Raw genomic sequence first — 21,716 nt, forward strand, 5'->3', positions numbered from 1 at the left:
AGTATCATAAGCAAATAGAAATTATTCTACAAAGGCACAAAATTATTTACCATGTTTGTTGTGGCTTAGATTTTGGAAGGTTAAGAAATTTGATTTAATTGTACTATGTCTATTTTACACCTAGTCAGTTTTCATTTATTCCCCAACTCCATTATTTATAGTTCTTTTTTTGTTCCATTTTAACAATTCACATCATGACCATATAATCAGTTCAATTCTAGGGCAACAAATCTTTTAAAGCCCCATATTCATTGCACAAAAGTCATAAAAAATCTGGAGAAATAATACAAATTTCCTGAAATAATCACATTGTGAAAGCCCATTCCTTTTGGGATGGGGTTGGGGGGGATGGGGCAGATTCCTAAGGAAGAATCAGAATGAATATTTCAGTGCTTCGACCGGTAATGGAAAGTTCTAGCATGTTTACTGTTTTCTTTCCAGTGACTTTCATGTTTGTAAGTCAGCCTACAAGCTACAGAAAGGCTTAGTGACAACATATAATCATCAAATCAGCACAAACGAAATGAATATATTACCATTATAAAGCAGTATTCCAGATTGTGGTAAATAAAAGCTCTCAAGTTCAGTTTCTAAAGATAGATCTTCAAGCTAGTTCCCTGTCATTATTACTGTAGGGATGTTTACATGGGTGTATAGTTTGTTTACTGCAAAGAGCCTTGTAGAGACAATAGTTACATTGCATTCCCTAAGATTACCTCCACTGGAAGCTACACCACCCACTAAGAGTAGAGGTCTGCATTATTCTGAAGTGCAGCATTTTCATTTCTTTCTCCAGGAAATTAAAACTAATCATTCAGAGTGTAACATGTGAGAAAATATGCAAGGACACTATGGAACAAAATTGAACTGGAATCTACAAAACCATTTATTTTTGATCAGAGCATGATGTATGTTCACGAATTAGTTCATTCAGTCATTGTGTAAATGTTTTGTAGAATATTTTTTTTCATTTTTATGTGTTGTCCCAATCTACAGATTTTTATTCATAATTTTTGAGCTGGTAAATATTTAGACATATGAATAGACTGAATAGACTCTTTTTTGCCATGTCACTTGAGAAAAAATCTGTGACATATTTTTTGACAGTCCTACTAAAAACTAAATCTGTTTCCTGCCTTTGCTGACATAGCTGAGAATAAATGAAAACGAATCATCTTCCTTGGCATAGTCTCAATATATCAGTCTAATGGATCTATTCCATTAGGCTGCAGAATTGTTGAGAATCTGTGTACTGGGCCTTGCATTTGATCTTGTTTTTCATGACAATGGGGACCAAACCATTTTGACTCTGGTTTGTTAAACAGGCTCTGTATAAACCCACCCATTTCTACACACAATCCTTTAAAATCTTTCCAACGAGCATGCTTATAATTGTTGAGTCAGTGAAAGGAAATGGGAAGGTAGAAGGCTTCCATATTTCACAGCAGTCCAAGGCAATTCACTAGGAGGGAAGGCGAGCTTAATTCCCCTTCCACTTACTTATCCTGAGCAAAGCTGCTGATTGTTGGGGGCAATATACTGACTCTGTAAACTGCTTAGAGAGGGCTATAAAGCACTATGAAGTGGTATCTAAGTCTAAATGCTATTGCTATTCTCTGTATCCCAACGATTCAGAAATTTTTGCAAAGGATCTTTGGAGGTAGAAAACCTAATCTACTCTACTCCTCTACTCTACACCACTCCAAGAAATTCTGAGTCCTGCTATGGGAATTGTTAGCAGCTGGAAATATGTACTTTGTTTCCTATTATTCATCTAATAAACTTGTCCATCTGACTGGGAAAAAGAGGAACTACTACAGCAAGGTAGGTCTAATTTCTTTAGAGAGAACCTGCAGACAGCCTATCCATAGTCCAAAGTATGAAACCAATTTGTTCCACTTTGAAAAATTATTTAAATAATTCTTCCTTTCATTAGAGTCACTAACGTCTCCGAGAACCTAAACAGTTAGTGATATTTGCATTAGAATTGTCTTTGTCCTCTTGTATTCTTTCCATTATGAAATGGGTCTGTGTTACGTACTTTTGTCAACAGACAAATTAATACAAAAGACAGCTAAAAACGAAACTATAGATATTGGTGGTAGATCAATATATTCTATATTTCCTCCAATCTCATATAAAAATGGTTGAGTAAAACTTCCCACCTCGTTCCATTAAATTACCTTCCCACAATGTGTCTACTACTGAGACAACCTTCTTTCCAATGAAGTTTGGTGTCAAGAGTGTGCCACTTGGACAAAGTGACTGAATAGATAAAGTAATAAGCAAAACAGTACTGCAATCATCATACAGTTCTTTATCATTATAACTTTCTATTTCTCTCTGTCGGGGTGACTAATCTTTTGCCCTTATATTCTAGAATGCTTTCTTCTATAGAAAATTAATTATGTAAAACACCCCATCATTCAGAAATGAAGAACCTGGAACAATACTTACCTGTCCACTGACCTACCTATACCCTCCTAATATCAGAGTAAATTTAGCAATAGATATGACAAATTACCTGCCTAGTATAATTTGACATGGATAAGTGATCAAGTGCAAAGCTCTACCATAATTGATTCTTATTTTTCCCCAATTTAGTGCCACCAATCAAAGCCCTCAAGAGACTATATATTCATGCTGTTCCTGTGCAATATTTTTGGCTTACTTTCCAACCAACAGGGAGTTAATTCCCTTTTGGGGATAAAAGTAATAGATATGCTAAAGTAGAACACCAAAGAACTGTTTTAATATACTGTCATGCTTTAATGCTGATGGCAATTGTTCAGGAATAGGGGCAGGCAGGCTTGCTCTGGTTGTGTACTTTTTTGTTATACAAGACTAAACATATTTGTTAGCTGAAAATGTTTTGTATTATGAGAGATTTAGACAGCCATATAATAATTTTTATGTTTTTTTATCTATAGTTTGTATGTATGTGTATATATATATATATATATATATATATATATATATATATATATTTTCTGAGGTTTTCGCAGGTATTTGTATGTAGGTCTTTGGTTGTTCGGGTTTTCTCCCACGTAAAATAGGAAGTGTCTTGGCAACGTTTCGACGAAGTCTCATTCGTCATCTTCAGGCTGGTGCTTTCAGCTTCGTGCTTCGAGCAGCAATGTGTGGTCTTAGCTGTTTCTTCCTTCCTGAAGATGACGAATGGGACTTCGTCGAAACATCGCCAAGACACTTCCAATTTTACGCGGGAGAAAACCCGAACAACCAAAGACACATATATATATATATATATATATATATATATATATATATATTTAAAGTCAATCAGATAAAAATAAAGAGCTCTGGAATGTAAGATAAAAGGCTTTTTTTTATTAACTGCTGAGCTTTCATTAACAACCTGTTAACATCATCAGAACAAAGGGCTCTGATGATGTTAACAGGTTGTTAACGAAAACTCAGCAGTTTGATTGACTTTAAAGTCCATACCTGGGATTCCTATATTCAAAATTATTAAAAACATATATATATATATATATATATATATATATATATATATATATATATATATATATATATATAAACTTTCAGTTGTTTTTTTAAAAAATTAACAATGTATTTTAGATTTTTTAGCTTTTAAAATTATTTGTTGTATTTCACCCTTGTTAGGCTGGTCTATGACCCTAATAAAGAGTGAAATGCAACAAATAATTTTAAAAGCTAAAAAATCTAAAATACATTGTTATTTAAAAATTTTTTTTATTATATTCATTATTGCTTCAAATAAAGCTGCTCAGTAATAAAAATAATTATAATAAAATAAATTAAATTAAATAAAAATAATTCCCAGTAATAAAATATGTAGCATTTTGCCTCATTACAGGAACTTACAGAATTAAGGACTGCCACTTCAAAATGTTTATCTCATTTGGAAATTTGGAGAGGAAATAATGAAATTGACATTAGTTTGATGAATTCTTCATAAACTGACATTTATCCCATCACATCCTATAGGATTATGGAACGCCTTGAAAGATCCATCAAAATAATCTAGTCCATGTCCCTGCCCAGTGAAGGAACTGGCTACTGTAGTTTAAGTGACAGACAACCCAGTATCTGTTTAAATGCCTCCAGTAAAAAAGGGCCCACCACCCTCTGAAGAAATTCCATTTCTGAAGCTTTTATTGTTTCAAAATTTGCCTGGTATCTAAATTAAATCTCTATCAGTGTGATTTAAGATTACAGTTCCTTATCCAGTCTTATTGAGAAATAACTCAACAAGTCTGCTTCCTCTTGTGCATCAAAGATCTTCAAATGTTTGTAGAACTATTACATCTTACCACATTCTTTTCTTCTCCAGACCAAATATATCCAGTGCCTCTAATTATTCTCATTATAATGTTGGTTGATCTTTTATGGACATACTTCAGTTGGTCTATCTTTCCTAAATTTTGGCACCAAGTACCGGATGCAATATTCCAGGTCTGGTCTGATTATATAGAATAGAGAGGAATGATTATCTCTCGTTACATTCACACTAGTATTGAGGCAAATACATCAGACTTCTGCCTCAAATTCAGTTTGTTATCCACCAAGCCATGTACTGGCACCCAGTATGGTCATCCAATTTCATAGTCATGTTCTACTGAAATGAAGGACTTTGTATTTGTCCCTAAAATTTAACTTAATGGTTTTTGTCCTTTGTTCCAACTTGTCACGATCCTCTTGAACTGCGAGAGTGTCCTTTTTCCTGTGTATTTGTATCATGTGAAAAATTGATAATCATATTTTCTAACCTCTCGTCCCATAAATATTTTTAACAATGTAGGGACGAAGATAGAGCCATGGGGTATAGTATATATCACTTTCTTAATATGGAGCTATTGATGTATGCTTGAGCATCCAGTTTACTCAACTCCATATTTATCAAACGGTAGCATAGTCCAACTCAAATTTTGCAATCTTCCCTTTTAGAATCTACCACATTACTGTAAAGTCGATATATGCAAAAGTCACCATATGCTGGCAGAAGTTATGCAACCTAATTACTCTTCCATAGCTGGAATTCTGAGAGATCTATTTGCTGACTCCTGACTCTGACCCTGTTTTCCATGAGCAGATAAAGACCAAAGCAATCCTATCAGTTAGCTCAGTTGGTGCAGAACTCAAAAAGAAGATTCACAATAAAGCAGACCCACCTCCAGAAAACAAAAAGAATATCAGATGTGTTCTTCGTGTATGTACTTTTTGTACTTGCATACATACATGTTTGTTTGTTTTTTGCATGCATGCTAGGAGAACATTGGCTTCAATATGACTCCGTAATAAACGTAAGGCTTTTCCCCAAGGTGCAAATATTTAATTAAATAATAAAAGAAGCAATTTCAAGCTATATGATAGATAATGTGCATACTGGGTATATTATACTTGCTTTGTATTTTACATACTCAAGAACATATCTTCCTCTATCCATTACTAATTTTAGCCTAAATAAGAAACTTATTTCACCACTTCAAGGAAGGCAAAACCTTAGGTCGCATCCTAATTTTCTGGTATCACAACACCTCCTGAGATGTTAAAAAAAATGTGTTTCACATCTACAAAAAAATCACCCATCCTGTACGCACATTGGATAACCTTTGTCCACAAGAAATGATATGCTAGCTTGACTATTTTTCCAACCAATCAACTAACTCCATGATAAAACACAATCCAATGATTGAATAAAATCTGGGAAACTTGTACAGTAACATAAACCAGTACAGCCTATCACCTACTATTCGAGATCCCAAGGATGAGATTAACCAAGGTGAGTTTAATGGGCTTCTTTCACCTGGGGAAAATAGTTTTTTTTTTTTTAAAAAAAATCACAATTTCTATATTTGAACTCAGAAGCCTAGATAGATCAGGGATATTAAAAACCGTATACTGCATGTAAATCAATAAAACTATTTGGCAGCTTTACCCTAAAAATATGGAACTCTGTAAGAGATACCCTGCACTAATGTAAAATAGCTACTCTTACAATGTCTGATCGATTGAGGACCAGGCCTATGGGCCTCCTCAAGAAATGGCCTCTTCCAAAAGGGCAGCTGAATCAGCCTTCCTGTATTTGACTGAATTATGAAACTGCTGGGCAAATAAATTAACTTCTGAATTCCTCTATCATCAGTTGTATACACAAAGTATGGCTCTGGATTTTTAACCTGTGTCAGTATCGGTGATTACAGTATAATAATATAACAATCTTCCTGACAGCTTTAATTACATCCTATCTGATCACTGCTATGGGTTCTTAAACAGTCTTCAGAAGTTTTAATGGGTACAAAATGTAGCAGCAAGGCTAACTAGTACATGTGAACTATCTTATGCTGAAAGATAGAAAAGCATCCTAGGGTAGCATTTGCCTTTTTAAAAGCTGAAGCACATTTATTTTAGAGACTGTCCGTCTAACTCAAAGAGCAACTCTGAATGGTAAGAATGGCTATGTATTGAAAACGCTTCCTGAAAGCACTGCATGGCTTTAGTGATTCATCAACTCAAGAAAGGAATGGCTGCCATTTTAAGTAATTCGTATTTAAGAGTTGTCCTTAAATCATATATTCTTAACTTGAAGACTGCCTGTACAAGAATCCTTCCTGTGAGTTTTTAGAATTCTATTATTTTTTAAAAAATGTAGAATTTGAAATTAAGTATCAGAACCCTTCCCATGGAAAAATGCTGTCGATTAGATAAAATATGATAAGAGGAAGGTTGGACACTAGAGGGAACTAGACAGAAATAAAGGTTATAATTAAAGGAGAAGAGACTCACTAGTACAGAACAGAGCAAAATATTTTTAATGTTGGAAGAATTCAAGAATATTTGGGAACAATGCGCTCAGAAATTAATTCTTAAAATTGTCTGCAATTATAAAAATGGAATTAAACGAGATTATAGAAGAGAAACAGATTATATTGACAAAGTAGACTGAGGCTATTTGAATAGGGATTTAAAAATGACAGATTACAGGAATGATATGGAAAAAGATGTTACACTAGATTTAAAATGAAACTGACTGATATTTTAATTTAATCCAGAAAAGTGACTTTGATAACTTTCTTATTTTGGATTTACAAAAGAGACGTGTTAAAGTTTTGAAGATATTTTGAAGAAAACAGAGAAAAGAAATGAAAAGAAATCAAATTCTGGGACACTATTTAAAGAGATTAAAGAGCAAGATTGTTAAAAGCAAAATGAAAGAATACAAAGTTGATATATTTAACCAAGGTTAAAATATATGTTGTATGTGGAAATTCTTAATGGATTTTTGCTCACCAGAACCAAATGATGAGGCTTTAAAGATTTGTTTAAGGTAAGAGATGAAATATGGGAAGAGAGGATCTTTTGTCCTATTTTCATAGAAAGTAATAAGCTGGTGTTAAAAGTAAGGAAAGGAGTATGAAGTTGGTTTATTTGATTGAGCTTAAAATATATATGTTGTTATTTCTGGTAACTCTTAATAGACATTGGCTAATTAGAGGTGAATGAAGAAGTTTTAAAGAATTTGTTTACAGATAAGAGAGATGTTTTTTATTTTTGTCTAAATTTTAATAAAATTATTTAAAAATTAAGTAATTGTTACAATATGTGATTATAGCAATAAATGGAGAAATCTATATATGCTTGGCTAATGCAAATATTATTCAAGTGCATATATAATTAGTTCATTGTACTAGTCTATACAAAATCTACGTCTATAGGCAATCAGCTCTTATGTGGTAATGCAGGTCTTCAATCCATTGAGTAAACTGAGCCATATGTTTATCTTTCTAATGCTGTAATATCAGTTCTTTAGCCACAGTAAGGGCTAATACATAGAAATATATCTTTTAAAGAAGTATTGTCCTTATTATCTCATCAACAAAATGCTGTTTTTGACAGGTCTTTTCTATACAAACATAATAAATTCTAAATGTGTCTTTGTCAGAATGCTCATCTCATTCAAAATGTGCCTCCCAGCTTCAAAAGACTGAACATCCTATATTACAACAATGAAATAGATAAAAATACACAGACAAAAATACACCTGGCATGCTCACCTAAAATCAATTTAATTTCTTCCTAGAGAGCTTATTTCTAGAAAGAAGTCTTAAAGTTGGTTTTAGTAATTCAATAACTAAAATTCTAACCCGAAGTCATATATAAGATCCTTCAGATACACAGCCTTGCTAAATAGCTTCTTTAACATCTCGGTGCAACTAAGAATATTGATTACACTGTTCAATCAATGAGCACTGTAACTGATAATGTGACAAGAGTGTAAGTCTGAGCATTGTAAGTGATGAGGCAGCATAATATAAGCTCTGATGTTTAGAAACATTGCATGGAAAATTCTGACAAGGTTAGGCTGAATTAGCTGTGGAAGAAATTAAACCAATTATGAAGCATACGATAGTTATTCCACCACCCACTGACAGGTATATAGGGAAAAACAAGTACATACTGTTGTTTTTTTTTAATCACAGCTGCTCAAGTCAATTCTCTATGATGAAAACAAAAACAGAAATAAAACACAAGCAATGAGTGAGCGTATTTAAATAAAGCATGAATATATATCGCCAGGAAATGAAGAAGTGGCTGGTCAGTTGCTTCCAAGAAATTCTCAAGTTTTGAACACAAGCAACTGGCTTTAAAGCTATAGATTTCTTTTAAGTATTGCAGCTAACAGCAGACTTATCAAGCATTAAAATAACTGATCACTTTCTAATACTACACCATTCAAAAAAATTCTGTCACCCTCTTTATCCTCCGTAACATTTTGCCAGCACAGATGGGGAGAATAGCAAGGTGCAAAGAAAAACAGTATTTTTGTATCATCAACTACTGTGAGTTCTTCTCATCCTTACATCTTGCAACATTTTTTTCTAGACAAAACTTTAAGGACACAGAAACATTTTTTTTTCCTGGCATCGTTCTCCTACAAATTATAGGAATACTATCTGAAACAAATAGAATGTAAGGCAAGCATCAATGCAAATGACCTTTTGCAGTTTTCCTTTTGCAGTGGAAAAATAAAAGGATCAGGAAATAGTGCAAAATCTAAAGAAACAGTGGCATTTTTCAAAATAAATAGCCTTTCTTCATTATGCAGGTCTCAGATAATAGCCATGTTAACAATTTGCATGAACCCAACATTTAGCAAGCTGCTTATAAGATGGCCCACAGGGACAGAGGGGTTGGAAAAGATATTAGATGTACTAGGAGGGAAACTTGGGACCAAATAAGAATTCAGATAGAGAAGGACAGGTACAGGGGGAAAAAGCAAAAAAAAAAAAAAAAAATCACAACCCCCTACTGATAAAAACTTCACACATAAACTCATCCACAGCATTATTAGCCCATTTCCTTGCATTCTCTTATGATTACAGCATGTGCAATATAAGATATTTCATTCAGGTTAAGTGGTACCTGTTTATGTAGGTCAGACTTATCTTTAACCATATTCTGCTACCTTAACCCTAACCACAAGCACTCAAGTCTCATGGTTTTTCCCCATCTATAGTTCAACACTTTCCCACTTTGTCTTTTCCTGAAGAAGGATACTATACCCTTTGATAGAAACTGCCAACACAGCATTATCAGGTGACCAGCTGTTCTTCAACTGTTAAATTGACTGACGAAACCAAGCAGGACCAACTTCTAAATTTAAAATACTTTTTGGTTTTTAATTTTCTTAATTGCAAGCAAATATTGGTCTGACACATACTTAGGCTATTGTGGATGAATACCCAAAATTCCTAATGCTTCATATTGTGGTTGCAGTGGTAAAATCACCAGCAAGATAATATAGGAGTATTTCACGTTATGGCTATTTCTTCTACCTTTTTCTATTGGGTAGAAGCCAGGAAGAGACCACTCACAAGCCTTGGTTACAGATTCTAGTCAGCCACTATATAATGGATTACTAACAAATCAGAAATCCACATTTGCACATTATACTGCATTATTAACAAACTTGAATTTACATGTTGCAAACCCATGCTTAAATCATTGGGAACTTAATTTCTTTTTTTAAAAAAACAACTACATTCAATTAATTCACTTGATTTGTGAAATTATGAAAAAAGAAATACAGTATCAAAGTTTGTATGAAAGAATTTCAACTTAGGAGAGTTCCTAAACTGGAAAATGAATTCAATCATTTGATGTTTTAAATTGTTTTAAACTACAATAAACTGCAATCTCGTAAATAAAACTATTCAAAATGTTCATGAGTATACATAATTGAAATTTTAGTTGCTGTAGCATTCCCACTAGGACTTTGTTCTCCGGGGGATTTGCTCACTTTGGAGGTTTTCCCAGTGTATGAAATAAGAAGTATGAAAATGTGAAATAGCTAAGAGAACTGGTTGAGAGATCAGGATTTCATCCCCCCAAATTAAAAATTCTCTGTGCCCTTTAGGCATTAATTAAAATTGCCACCATACTTACGTGCAACCGTAACAACTTTTTTTTTTTTAAAGTCCTACTTTTCTAATAATACAAAAATCTGGCAGATATTAACATTAAGAGCCATGGCATACCATCTGTAATATGATCAAGGCAGCCATAAAGTTTGGCACATCTATATATCTCTCAATGTCTAAATCAGAGCGTTCAATTAGCTCACTGACTAATGGAGCTCATCCACACTAACCTGCAGTTCACACCAAGCAACTTCTACCCAGGTTTCTGTGTCCAGACCCTTGAAGACAGTTTTGAAAGCTCCTCTTCCCAACTCAATGTCAAATTTCAGAAATCTTCCACCAGGTGATGTAGCCACAGCCTTCATCTCTGCCTCCTCTTCTATCTCCTTCTTCATCCTTTCCTTCGTGGCTTCCATAATCGCCTTTGAGTTTTGCTCATTTCTGGCCTCTTGCTCGGCCACAAGGGTAGTGGCGGAAAGATGGATCATTCTCTGATCCCCCAAGATAAATTGTTCTTGCTCATTGCGTGGAGTAAGTTCCAAGTCCTTTTCATCCTCCATTATCTCCACACTCTTTCGGAAAAACCTTTTTCTTTCTACAGTTGCCCCAGAGGCAGGTGTGCTAACACGTTCTTTGGTCCTGGCCTCCATGGTCAAAGTAGCATCAGCAGAAAGATTCATACATTCCAAAGAAACTCCATCAGGTTTCTCTGATTCCTCAGTGCTGGCTGATTCACCAGAGTCTGTAGCCATGACACAGCAGAGCCTTGGCACTTAGATATATGAAGTGTTTTCCTTCCTCTTCACTCTAGGCACATCATGAATAACTGCAATATTATCAGGATTTACTTCCTCTCAGATTATCATAAGATTCCCATAGCAACCTGTAACAAGAAGGAAGGGGGGGGGGAGAGAAGGTTTGTTTTAAAAGGTGAAATATGAAGCAGGCACCAAAACTGCAGTCTTCAGTTAATTAGTCTACCTTCTTTATCCCAGCAACAGAAACCTAGCTTTTTGTTTAAAGACATTTTTACCGCTGAGCCAGTAAGTTGAATTATGCACAATATAGATCACATTAGATTATTAGCTTCAAGAGTTTAATATCACATGGTGTTACTGTAAACAAATCCCTTGGCGGTTTGACATATGAGTGGAGTTGGTTGACCTAAATATTTCCTCCCTTTCCAACTTCTTAAATTCAGCAATTCTTAGTTATTAATTCACCCAATGAATTCATTGTCAAAGTTTGATGCATGCTTAGGAACTTACACACTTTGTTGTCTCCTACTTTATCTGTATTACATTACAAATTGTATGCTTAATAAGATTCCCTCTTTCAGGTTTCCAAGAACCCTGTCAAGCTTGGAACCTTGTAATTTGAATTATTTCTCCATCCAAATGCTTCCTATTGCAGAAAAAAGGAAAATGAACACAAACAAATGTGACACTGATTGGTTAAAGTCACATAACACTAAGGGATCAATGTATAGTACAGTCTAATGACTAAAAATCCTAATTATACAGTACTGCTTCTATCTATATTGCTTGAAAAAAAAACAGAAATTACTTAGCAGCCATTTTTTTTCAGAAAGTACTCCCTTTGTGTTTGCTCTGACCACAATTGCTCCTTATAAATTAAATGAAAGAGGCATTTTTATTCTTATGTTTTGAATGTGCATTGTGGATGCTTAATAATTAAAACCAGATAAACTGGTATTTCCTGCTAGTATGCTGTATTATGACCGAGCACTGTCCAAAGTGCTTGAGATTTTTTATGTGGTTTGAGGCTGAGGTGTTTTTTAAAAGCAAGCTTTCAAACGTAAAAAAAGAAAAATCCATGCCTCAATGGAAGTTCATTTAATCAGCCAGCCTCTGTAACAGCACATCTTCAAGCAAATGGAGTTAATGGAATCTATTCAAATCCCTCTAGATATTTATACTCACATGTCAAGTTTATTTACAAATGCTGAAAGCAAAGTATTTCAGCAAAGACTTAACTACTCAGCATCAATGCATAAGCCAAAATCTTTTACTGTAGTACACATTTCAGTTAAATCAATTAATGTATGTAATGTTTTTATAAAACAATCCAAATCCATGTTACTGTGTCAAGTTTTTAATATTATAGATGCCTTGAGACATTGGTTTTAAAAAGAGCAAGTAAAAGAACAGATATGAGAAAACCAACATGCTGCAGTTCTTCAGTTAAACTTGTGGATTATTTTAGAATTCAATAGGAGTATGCAGAATCTGAGTTAAAAGGAAAAAAAACTAGTGTAGTATATGTTGTAAAGGAGAATAAAGATGTATAAATATTGTACTTGGTATTGGAAAAAAAATAATTAAGATATCCTATATCACTACATGTAAAAATTATTCAATAAAGAGAATATTTGACATACAGTAGTTATTCCTTGGATATAAATCAACAGAAGATTATTCACTGAGATGGTATTATTTGCATGGCAAGCTGTGCTTAAGTTTACTTCTGCCTTTTTTTTTCTGTGGAAAAAAACAGAAGCCTCCTCCACAAAATTGCCAGTTTCACCATCCCACCAACTATTATGAGTATTTTCACAATTTTATGGTGCACTCAGCAAATGTTTTCACCTATTCTTGAGCCAGTACTCCTCTAACTAGCCAATGGGGAAACATTAAAAATAGCAAAACACTCCATCCTCCTTCTTCTTCCTCCCTTGCTGCATTTCATTTTTATGGCAAGAAACAAACAACCCCCATCCCAAACCCAGCTGCCACTCTGTTGGAATGCAGCAAAGCCCCTCTGCTAAGTGGCCTGAAACTAATGGGGGGAACAGCAACAAAGCATCATGGTATCTATAGTCTGGGAAGCAAAGAAACATCTCATGAGCCAGGAAGCAAAATGAGACCGGGAACTGCCTACCCTACAGCTACAGAGAAAATGCTACACAACTATCTTTCAGCAATTCCTTTAGAGGCAATTGACTAATTGAATCAATTAATTTCTGAATTGGTTCTGTGTACAAAGCCTGCTAGAAACCTCTCAGCATTATGGATACATACATGAGAAAATGCCAATGCCATTTTAGTATCATTCTTGCACATGAAAGGGGACAAAATTAATTAGATATATAATTAATCCATCCTGAGCCTTGTGTACTCCAACAGAGTCTTATGACAATTTGTTTGTTTGTTTATTAAACTAGTATGCCATCCATCTTGCAGGAGATGACTCTAAACAGCTTCAACTAAAATGCACTATAAACATTAAAACAATAAAATTCACGTAAAATAAAACTAACCAGGATAGAGAGGGAACCAAATGTGCATAGGAAGGAGGTGAGACATTATCTACTCTAATACCCACCTCCAAACTGCCACACTTCCATTGGGGCCCCAAACTAGTTGGCACAGTCATGTTATCAAGGTCTTTTGGGGAAATATGTAAGATACAATGCAGGGATTACAAACAGAAGGGAGACTTGGTAGAAATATCCCTTAATGTGAATAGAACGATAGGATAGTGATCATTAAATGCAGAACAAAATTAATCAGTATATAATATTTGACAATCAATGCCCCGTTGGATCATCTCTTCAGAGACATTTCCCTACTTAAAACAGAGAAACAGAATGATGAAAGGAAGGCAAAAAAGCAAGAGCAATTTTTTAACTTTCTGCTGGCTTCCCCATTGAGCTTCCTTGTGAGAATCTGGCAGGGAACACCGGATTGGAGAGCCAGTTTGGTCTAGTGATTAAGGCACCAGGCTAGAAAGCTTCCGGAAGACTGTGAGTTCTAGTCCTGCATGAAACCAATTGTGTGGCTTCCTGGCCAGTCTCTCAGTCCAATCCATCTCACAGGTTTGTTATTCTGGGGAAAATAGAAGGAAGAAGGTCTGTTGGATATGTTCACCGCCTTAATTATTTGTAAAAATAATAAAGGCAGGATACAAATAAATAAATAAATGTCTCCCTTTCAAGCAGGAAGGTTAGTGGTTGCCGCTGGATGAGGAGGGAGGGAAGAAGGGATTGTGAGACTGGCTGAGAATCTGTCTCAAAACACTAAAAATGAAGATCACATGACAGTAGAAGCAACGTAGAAGTGCAGCAGAAGCCAGTAACACTGAAGCAGCCACAAGTTCCCCAAATTTCATTCCTTGGCAGTCAAAGGTCCTGGATTTTGCACACATTCTGTAAGCCCATCTGAGGTATTATAGTGTAGAACAGTGGTGGCGAACCTATGGCACGTGTGCCAGAGGTGGCACTCAGAGCCCTCTCTGTGGGCATGCATGCCGTTGCCCCAGCCCTGCTTCCCACTGCAGCCCCCTCCTCACCAGCCACCATTCCGGAGGGAAGTTGCCCCTGGTGCGGCCCGCGTGGACCAGCGCAGCCAAGCACATGGCCACCATGGCGCTGCAGGGCCTCCTGGGCACTATGCTGCAGCAGGCCATGGAGGCGGTGGGTAGCCCTGCAGGTGGGCGAGGTGGGGGCGGGAGCAGAGTGGTGGCAGGCCAGGGCAGTTTTGGGGCACTCGGTCTCTAAAAGTTTCACCATCACTGGTGTAGAATATATCAAGAGAGCCAACTGGAAGTAATAGTTAAAGGATCAGGCTAGAAACCTAGCATCTGAGTTCTAGTCCTGCCTTAGACACAAAGTTGGCTGGATGATTTTGAGCCAGTCACTCTCTTTTAGCTCAGAAAAGAAGGAATGGTAAATCACTCCCTTTTTTAAGATATAATTTTTATTGAAGATTTGTACTAAACAAAGATAAACATGAAAATAAAGTTAGAATGAATAAAAAAAGATGAAAGAAAAAGTACAAAAAGCACTACAAGTAGAAAAAAGAAAAAAGATAATTAAAGAAGTGACTTCCGACCTTCTTGGTAGTGATTACAAATTGATTATCCGTCTCCCCTCTTTAAGATTACATTGCAAAGATTTCTACTATCCCATATTCAGACCATTTTTCAATCAGCAAATTTAGAAATCATTCAGCAAAAATGGCAAACTATTCCTGAAATACCTTGCCAAGAAAACTGCAGGGGCTACTCCAGGCACTTGCCAGGCATCCCTAATGATTCAAAAGCATAAATAATACAACAAAATAAACATAAATATATAATCCATAAACTAAACTTAAACTTTCTAAAATCTTGCGTTCTGTAATCTTATTCTCTGTGAATATCATTTTCTATTTTTGACATATAAGACAAAAGAAAATAATATCAAAGAAGTCCATGAAATTCTATCAATGCTTGCTTTACCTAGTTCTGCCACCTTTACTCGGTAAAATTAAAATAAATTAGCAACTGAAGCATGCTAAGAAAATTAATTTTAACAACTCGCCCACTCTGTAACAAAATATTATTAATAGCCTGGTCCAGCAATCGCCTCCCCCCAACCTGCTGCAAAAAGAGAAAATGTGAATTCACAGGTGCAGCTCTTTTGCTAACGCTACTTGAAATGGAAATCCAGAGCATATGCTAACAGGAGCAAACATACAACATGTGATGGACAACTCACCTTTGAGGTAAAAGCCAACTGGGCCTATGACATTCCCACACTGACTTTTAAAATTAAAGTGCCTCTCACTTGTATACATAAACAACAGCTTTAAAAAAAAATAACGTAATATTTTGTTTGCATACTACATTGTACAATAAAAATATATCTAAAGCTTTAAAATGTTGGAAGTTATTTATATACTTATTTGGGGCTATTTTTTTATTCAATCCAATCTAAAGATTCTAGTTATTTAACAATGCACAATGCACTATTTTAGGAAATTAGTCAAACTGAAACAATGTAAACGGATAAACAATGCTAAGGAAAATGCTCTATCACTTTTATAAGAAGTAAAAGAAAGGCAAAAAAAATGCAATCTGGGAAGAAAAACAAATGCAAAGAAACTGGGGGGGGGAAGTACTGATATATTTAGGCTTGCACAATTCAAAGAGTATATTGCAGTTTAAATGTTTATCTATAATAGACAATAACTATGGTATGTTCAGATATTAACAAATTACTAATTAACACACTAGGCAGTATTTAGCAATAGCTTTTGCAAATCCAACTTGTGTTTAATTCATAGTTTGTGAAGCAAAAATTTGGATTAAATAAACAATAGTTAATATTATATTGGGTAGGTCTATTGTGTGAAAATATAATTTCAAATGTTAAACCCATAAAACATGTGGCCTCTGAGACTACACAACCAAAATTTGGTGGCAACGAGCCTCATTTCAGTTATACATTTCCCCCAAATTTCTGAAAAAAGAGTAAAAATCATGTGACCATAATTCAGCCATTTTCCTGCTAAATTTCAGCACCATGATTTCTGCCTATTTTTAGGATTTTCCAGGTCCTCATGTTACAACAGAAATATTTACTCATGTGTAACTGCAGTGCTTAAAGGGAAAGGCAAATGCTAGGCAAGAAAATTTCACTTGAGATTTAAAGAACAGCTATATACAGTATGAGATCAATACAGCCTAACTCATGAATAAATCTTCTACCTCCATTCATCAGATCAGCTATCAAGCCATTAGCTGAGATTGCCGGGACCTTAAGATTATTTTGGTTGGTCCTATTATTAACTCATTCTTTAGAAGGACATGAAGACCTATAGTACAATATCTTGCTTGTTTAATCATGGTTTATTGAAAAATTGCAGTTGGCTGGATTCAAACAACACATGAAGCTTGAAGATACAGACCATGGTTTACAGACCACAAAGGCCCAGTCAATACAGAATGAAAAAAGTTATCTTTACTAATTTAGTAAAAGGTGTAATCATAACTTTTAGTTTAAATGTTACATTGTCTATTGCTACATTCACTGTCATTCTGGATGATATTCTCAGTTAATACTGACAAGACTACAATCATTGGCTGCTCCTAGAACTTTTGAAAACAATGTAGACTTTAAAAAAGACTTCCTTCTAACATACCTTAAAGAAATCCCTGATGAGAAAACAACATGCTTGATTAATAATTATTCAATATTCCATTGTTGAAGTTGAAATTAGTTTCCAATTTCTATTCTTAGGTGGAAGAAGCAGTAGCTCTACAAGCAAATAAAGAACTTCATTAACAAATAGTACATCTAAACCGCACTAATCTAAAAATATCTGGTTCAAAACTTTTAGATAACATTCCATGAATAATCATAAAGCATGAACACATTTTTAATTAACAACATTATTTCTGGCTAAGTCAAAAAGTAACTGGATCTTATGACCCTTCTACATTTTAAATAAAAAGTTCAAAATTGCTGTGGTGAATTAAAGCTGCTTATTTTAAATCAAGAAATCTCTAGTTCAAATTCAGGCTGTGCTACTGGTTTGTTACTTAGCTATTAACAACCACATTCTTTCAACGTCATCTTTAATATTAGAATAATGTCTATTACTTACTGTGATACCAATTACTATAACACACATATCTGAGCATTCAGGAAATGTCATATAAATACCATATAATATTTTATGATGGTATAAAAATGATATTAAACTGATGAAATGTTTTAAATGTTTTATTTATTTCTGAAATAACTTTATTTTGTAAAACATCAAATATTTTACTCGGTATACTTCCTTTATAAAAAAAGAAAGCCCAGTATTTCCAAGAGTTCATTCTTGGACGCTGCAAGAGCTCAGGCAGAAACGGTTACATTTACCATCTGCCATAAAGGGGCTGCCACAAAGAAGAGGGGGTCAAATTATTCTCCAAAGCACCAGAGGGCAGGGCAGGAAACAATGGCTGGAAACGGATCAAAGAGAGAAGCAACCTGGAATTAAGGAGAAACTTCCTAACAGTGAGGACAATTAACCAGTGGAACAGCTTGCCTTCAGAAATCGTGGGCGCTCCATCACTGGAAGTTTTTAAGAAGAGACTGGACAGTCACTTATTTGAAATGGTACACGGTAGGTTTTCCTGCTTCAGCAGGGGGCTGGATTAGAAGACCTCAAAGGTCCCTTCCAGCTCTATTCTATAATAAAGTCCCTTACAAAATTACACTTCAGATCTATAAAGAATATCTCATGTCTCATCATTGTTTACAAACTAATAGTGTGATATTCCTAGAGGATAAAACAGCTTCAACTTATACCCCATCACTTAGCAGAATACTGTTTCTTTTTTATACCTACCTGTGCTTAAAATTGGATAAAAGTTTTTCAGCAAAATGAGTGGGGTGGGATTACATAAATATAGGGTAGACAGATTGTTAGCCATTATAATGTTGACTTCACTTACATATTTAACTATATTTAAATGGTAAAGAACTCATATAATCTAAAAGCCACCTGAAAAAAGACTCATTCCATTTTCTTTATTTAATAATGATATTAAAAATCTACTGATACTTATTAGGGCCCAAAGTCATTTACATCAAAATAAAAGAGTAAATGCAAAATACTGTATGTAGGAAAGCATCTACAAAAAAGAAAAAGACAGTATTTTGATTATCTGAAAATAAAAACCAGGAATGAATTTTAATTTTTTTCTATATTCCTTGATATAACAGGAATTGATTGTGTTTGCTGAGATGTATCCAATTTTCACTTTGAAAAAAGTGTAGTTTGTTTCCACAGGGGATGCTTATGTATGGTTAAATAATCCATGATTTACTAAATATTCTGGTTTCATATAACATATTCAAGCATCAATTAAGAACACAAGCTGCATTCACACAGCATGCTAGACTAAGTGATTAACTACTTGGGGATCCAGTTTGCCACAGAGTCAGGCTACTTTTTTAACTGAGCTATACATTTAAATCTATAAATACTGGATTCAAGCAACAATATATTGCATTTGTTTTAGAAAGAATTAAAGCTGCAACCAAATACAGATGATAAAACATATGGTGAAGATCTCTTATTAACTACAAAACTAACACAGGTTTTTGTGGATATTCTAATTTGCTACTAATACTTAGAAATAAATAACACTGTTAGAGATGATTAATAGTTCCAAAACATGCACAGCTCTGGTGTTTAATATTATTCAGTAAAAGATCCTGCCTCCTTAAAGAATCCTGGCCTTTGGCCAACAGCAGCATTTGGGTTCAGCTACAAGTCAAAAATTTCTGGTCTGCTGCTAATGGAGGCACACATACAACAGCTGACTTTAAAAAGATACATGAAACACAGATGAGTTTTATTTAACCCATATATGAAAAGAGCCTAAAAATAATTTTAATTATTCTGTTTAGTTTCTATTCTATACAGTGATGCATTATACATGTCCTGCTATTTACAAAGTAACAAAGAAGTTATGCATGGCTGGAGGGGATAAATTTCCTCTGAATGGCTGGCATAAAATCATTATTTTGAAACACAGAGTATCACTAGAACTTCCAGAATGGTACTAGCATCATCTGTGACACTGCATCACATTTTACCCATCATGTTTAAGTTCTGCTAGGAAGAGACAATTGTTTTTCATTTCTTTTCTAAGGGACACCACAGCCACCCCTACTGGTGATTTCAAACACTGCCAGACATTCTTCCATACTGCTAAAGGTATCAGAGTTTTCTGAATTCCTGATCTATGTACTGTACCTTTCTAAAGCAAAAATACAAATAGCCAGATTTATCTACCATAATGCACCTGACCCAGATACCAACATTTACAGCTGAGTTCACAAATGATTTCACCAGCAGCAATAGAAACATTTTGGAATATGATATAGGTAGCATATATCCCTCAATCCTTTAAATTCCCTTTGTACAATCTCAAGGCATAATTCAAAACTAAGAAATGTGGATCTGTCTGATTGAATCATTTTGTGTTAAATCACCCATTATATTTACCTACAGCCCAAAGGATTTATCAATCTACCAGGGAGGCAATGTAAATTATAGATTTGATAAATAATTACATGGAATAGTTCTAAATAAAAATTTAAAATGCTAGTCAAATTAACTACGTACTTCATTTTAGAGATCAGCCACAGAGGGATTTCCTATATGGACGGGATCAACATTTATTTGCTAAAATTAAAAATTAAAATTAAATTAACTGAATATATTTAAAAAGAATACTCTTATATTTACTTAATCATAAAACTCACTGGCTCCTAGTAACTATTTTAGAACTTTAGGTACAGTTATTTTAAAATAAAGGTAATTTAAGCATATAATACTCTGTGGGAAAAGAACCCCAATGATGAATCTAGTCTGCAAAATTTCTAGGGCTGGAAGAAATGCATAGCCACAAGGTATTTAAAACAAAAAAAACCCCGCAGCATGGGGTTAAAATCACATCAGGGCAGGGATGTGCAATCAATATTAAAAATCATATACAAAGGTACAAAGAAAAGGTAAATGTACAGCAAAGGTACAAATAATTTTTTAAAAAGCAAAGTTTCCTTCTCTTCTGTCTAGTCCATTCAAATCTCCACAGCTTTATACACACATTTTCTTCATGCACAGTAAATAAAACACTAGTTCGTTCTGTCTCCCTACCTCATCATCTCTGAACGCGATTCACTCTACAAAGAAAGTACATCCACCCTGACTCACACACACCTGCCTTCCCAACACCCAACACCATTCATAATTGAAATCCTAGACTTTTTTGTCCATCCCAATTCCCCAACTAATCACCTCCCCCCCCCAAAGAAAATCCTTGTTAATACAAAATCTACACATACTTCCTAAGGACCAAGTCCAATTGATCTTATGAAAATTAATGCACATTAATACTGGTACTTAATAATATAAATCCCAGGCTGAATCCATTTTCTGTTCCAACAACCAGCATTCTAAGCAACGTTCAGCATGGCAATCCATCCAGACATACTGTAATCACATGCACAAAAGCCGCCCAGGCACCCCTCCTCTTCTTCTTCTTCCGCTCTCTCTCATTACTACCCACCCGCTTTTAGGAGGGAAAAATCTTTATACCTCCCCTTCTTACCCAAATGTGTAAGGTTTGGGTCAACGCCAAGGGGAATGCAACTCTCCATCTCTGTGGACTCCTCTCAGACAAACCCCATGGACGCGGCACAGAGAAGCTGGAGGATGCTCACTGCATTCAAGGGAGAAAAGACCCCCACCTCCTTACAAGAAAGAACTTCCGGGTAATGGTGAACCTTATAAGCAGGTGAAGAACAATCCTCCCCTCTCCTCTCCTCTGGGCTGTACTATTCTAAAGAATTCCCCCTCCTCTCTCTCTCTCTCTCTCACACACACACACACACACACACAGAGAGAGAGAATGGGGGAGGGGAAGATGGAAGCAAAGCAAGCCGTCTTGGAAAGCTTGATAGAAGAACAAAGTCTTAATGAAGCAAACTACTGGGATAAA

At 35.0% G+C, this 21,716-nt stretch overlaps 1 protein-coding gene and 1 long non-coding RNA gene across 6 annotated transcripts in view; one reads left to right on the top strand and one right to left on the bottom strand.

The window, feature by feature from the left end:
* Positions 1-17,856, bottom strand: part of WNK3 (WNK lysine deficient protein kinase 3) — a 93,390-nt gene extending 75,534 nt beyond the window's left edge. For 2 of the 4 annotated variants that reach the window (XR_005559509.1, XM_039366054.1), the window contains exon 1: positions 10,655-17,854. Coding sequence is in view for 3 of the 4 variants with exons in the window: in XM_039366054.1 (XP_039221988.1) it covers positions 10,655-11,176 (522 nt within the window). In the remaining variant the exon portion in view is untranslated. Of the gene's footprint in view, positions 1-10,654 lie in introns of all 4 variants that reach the window. The other 2 variants (XM_039366052.1, XM_039366055.1) reach the window with 2 other exon arrangements.
* LOC120318445 lies at positions 389-9,299 on the top strand. 2 transcript variants are annotated; one of them, XR_005559510.1, is made up of 3 exons: positions 389-1,824; positions 4,951-5,785; positions 7,056-9,299. It is a non-coding gene; the product is annotated as an uncharacterized LOC120318445 (long non-coding RNA). The 2 variants fall into 2 exon arrangements; XR_005559511.1 differs by having other exon boundaries at positions 7,098-9,299.
* Positions 17,857-21,716: the final 3,860 nt, after the last annotated feature.

Source organism: Crotalus tigris, unplaced genomic scaffold (assembly GCF_016545835.1).
Source record: "Crotalus tigris isolate CLP2741 ecotype Arizona unplaced genomic scaffold, ASM1654583v1 scf7180000020218.1340706, whole genome shotgun sequence".
Lineage (NCBI taxonomy): Eukaryota > Metazoa > Chordata > Lepidosauria > Squamata > Viperidae > Crotalus > Crotalus tigris.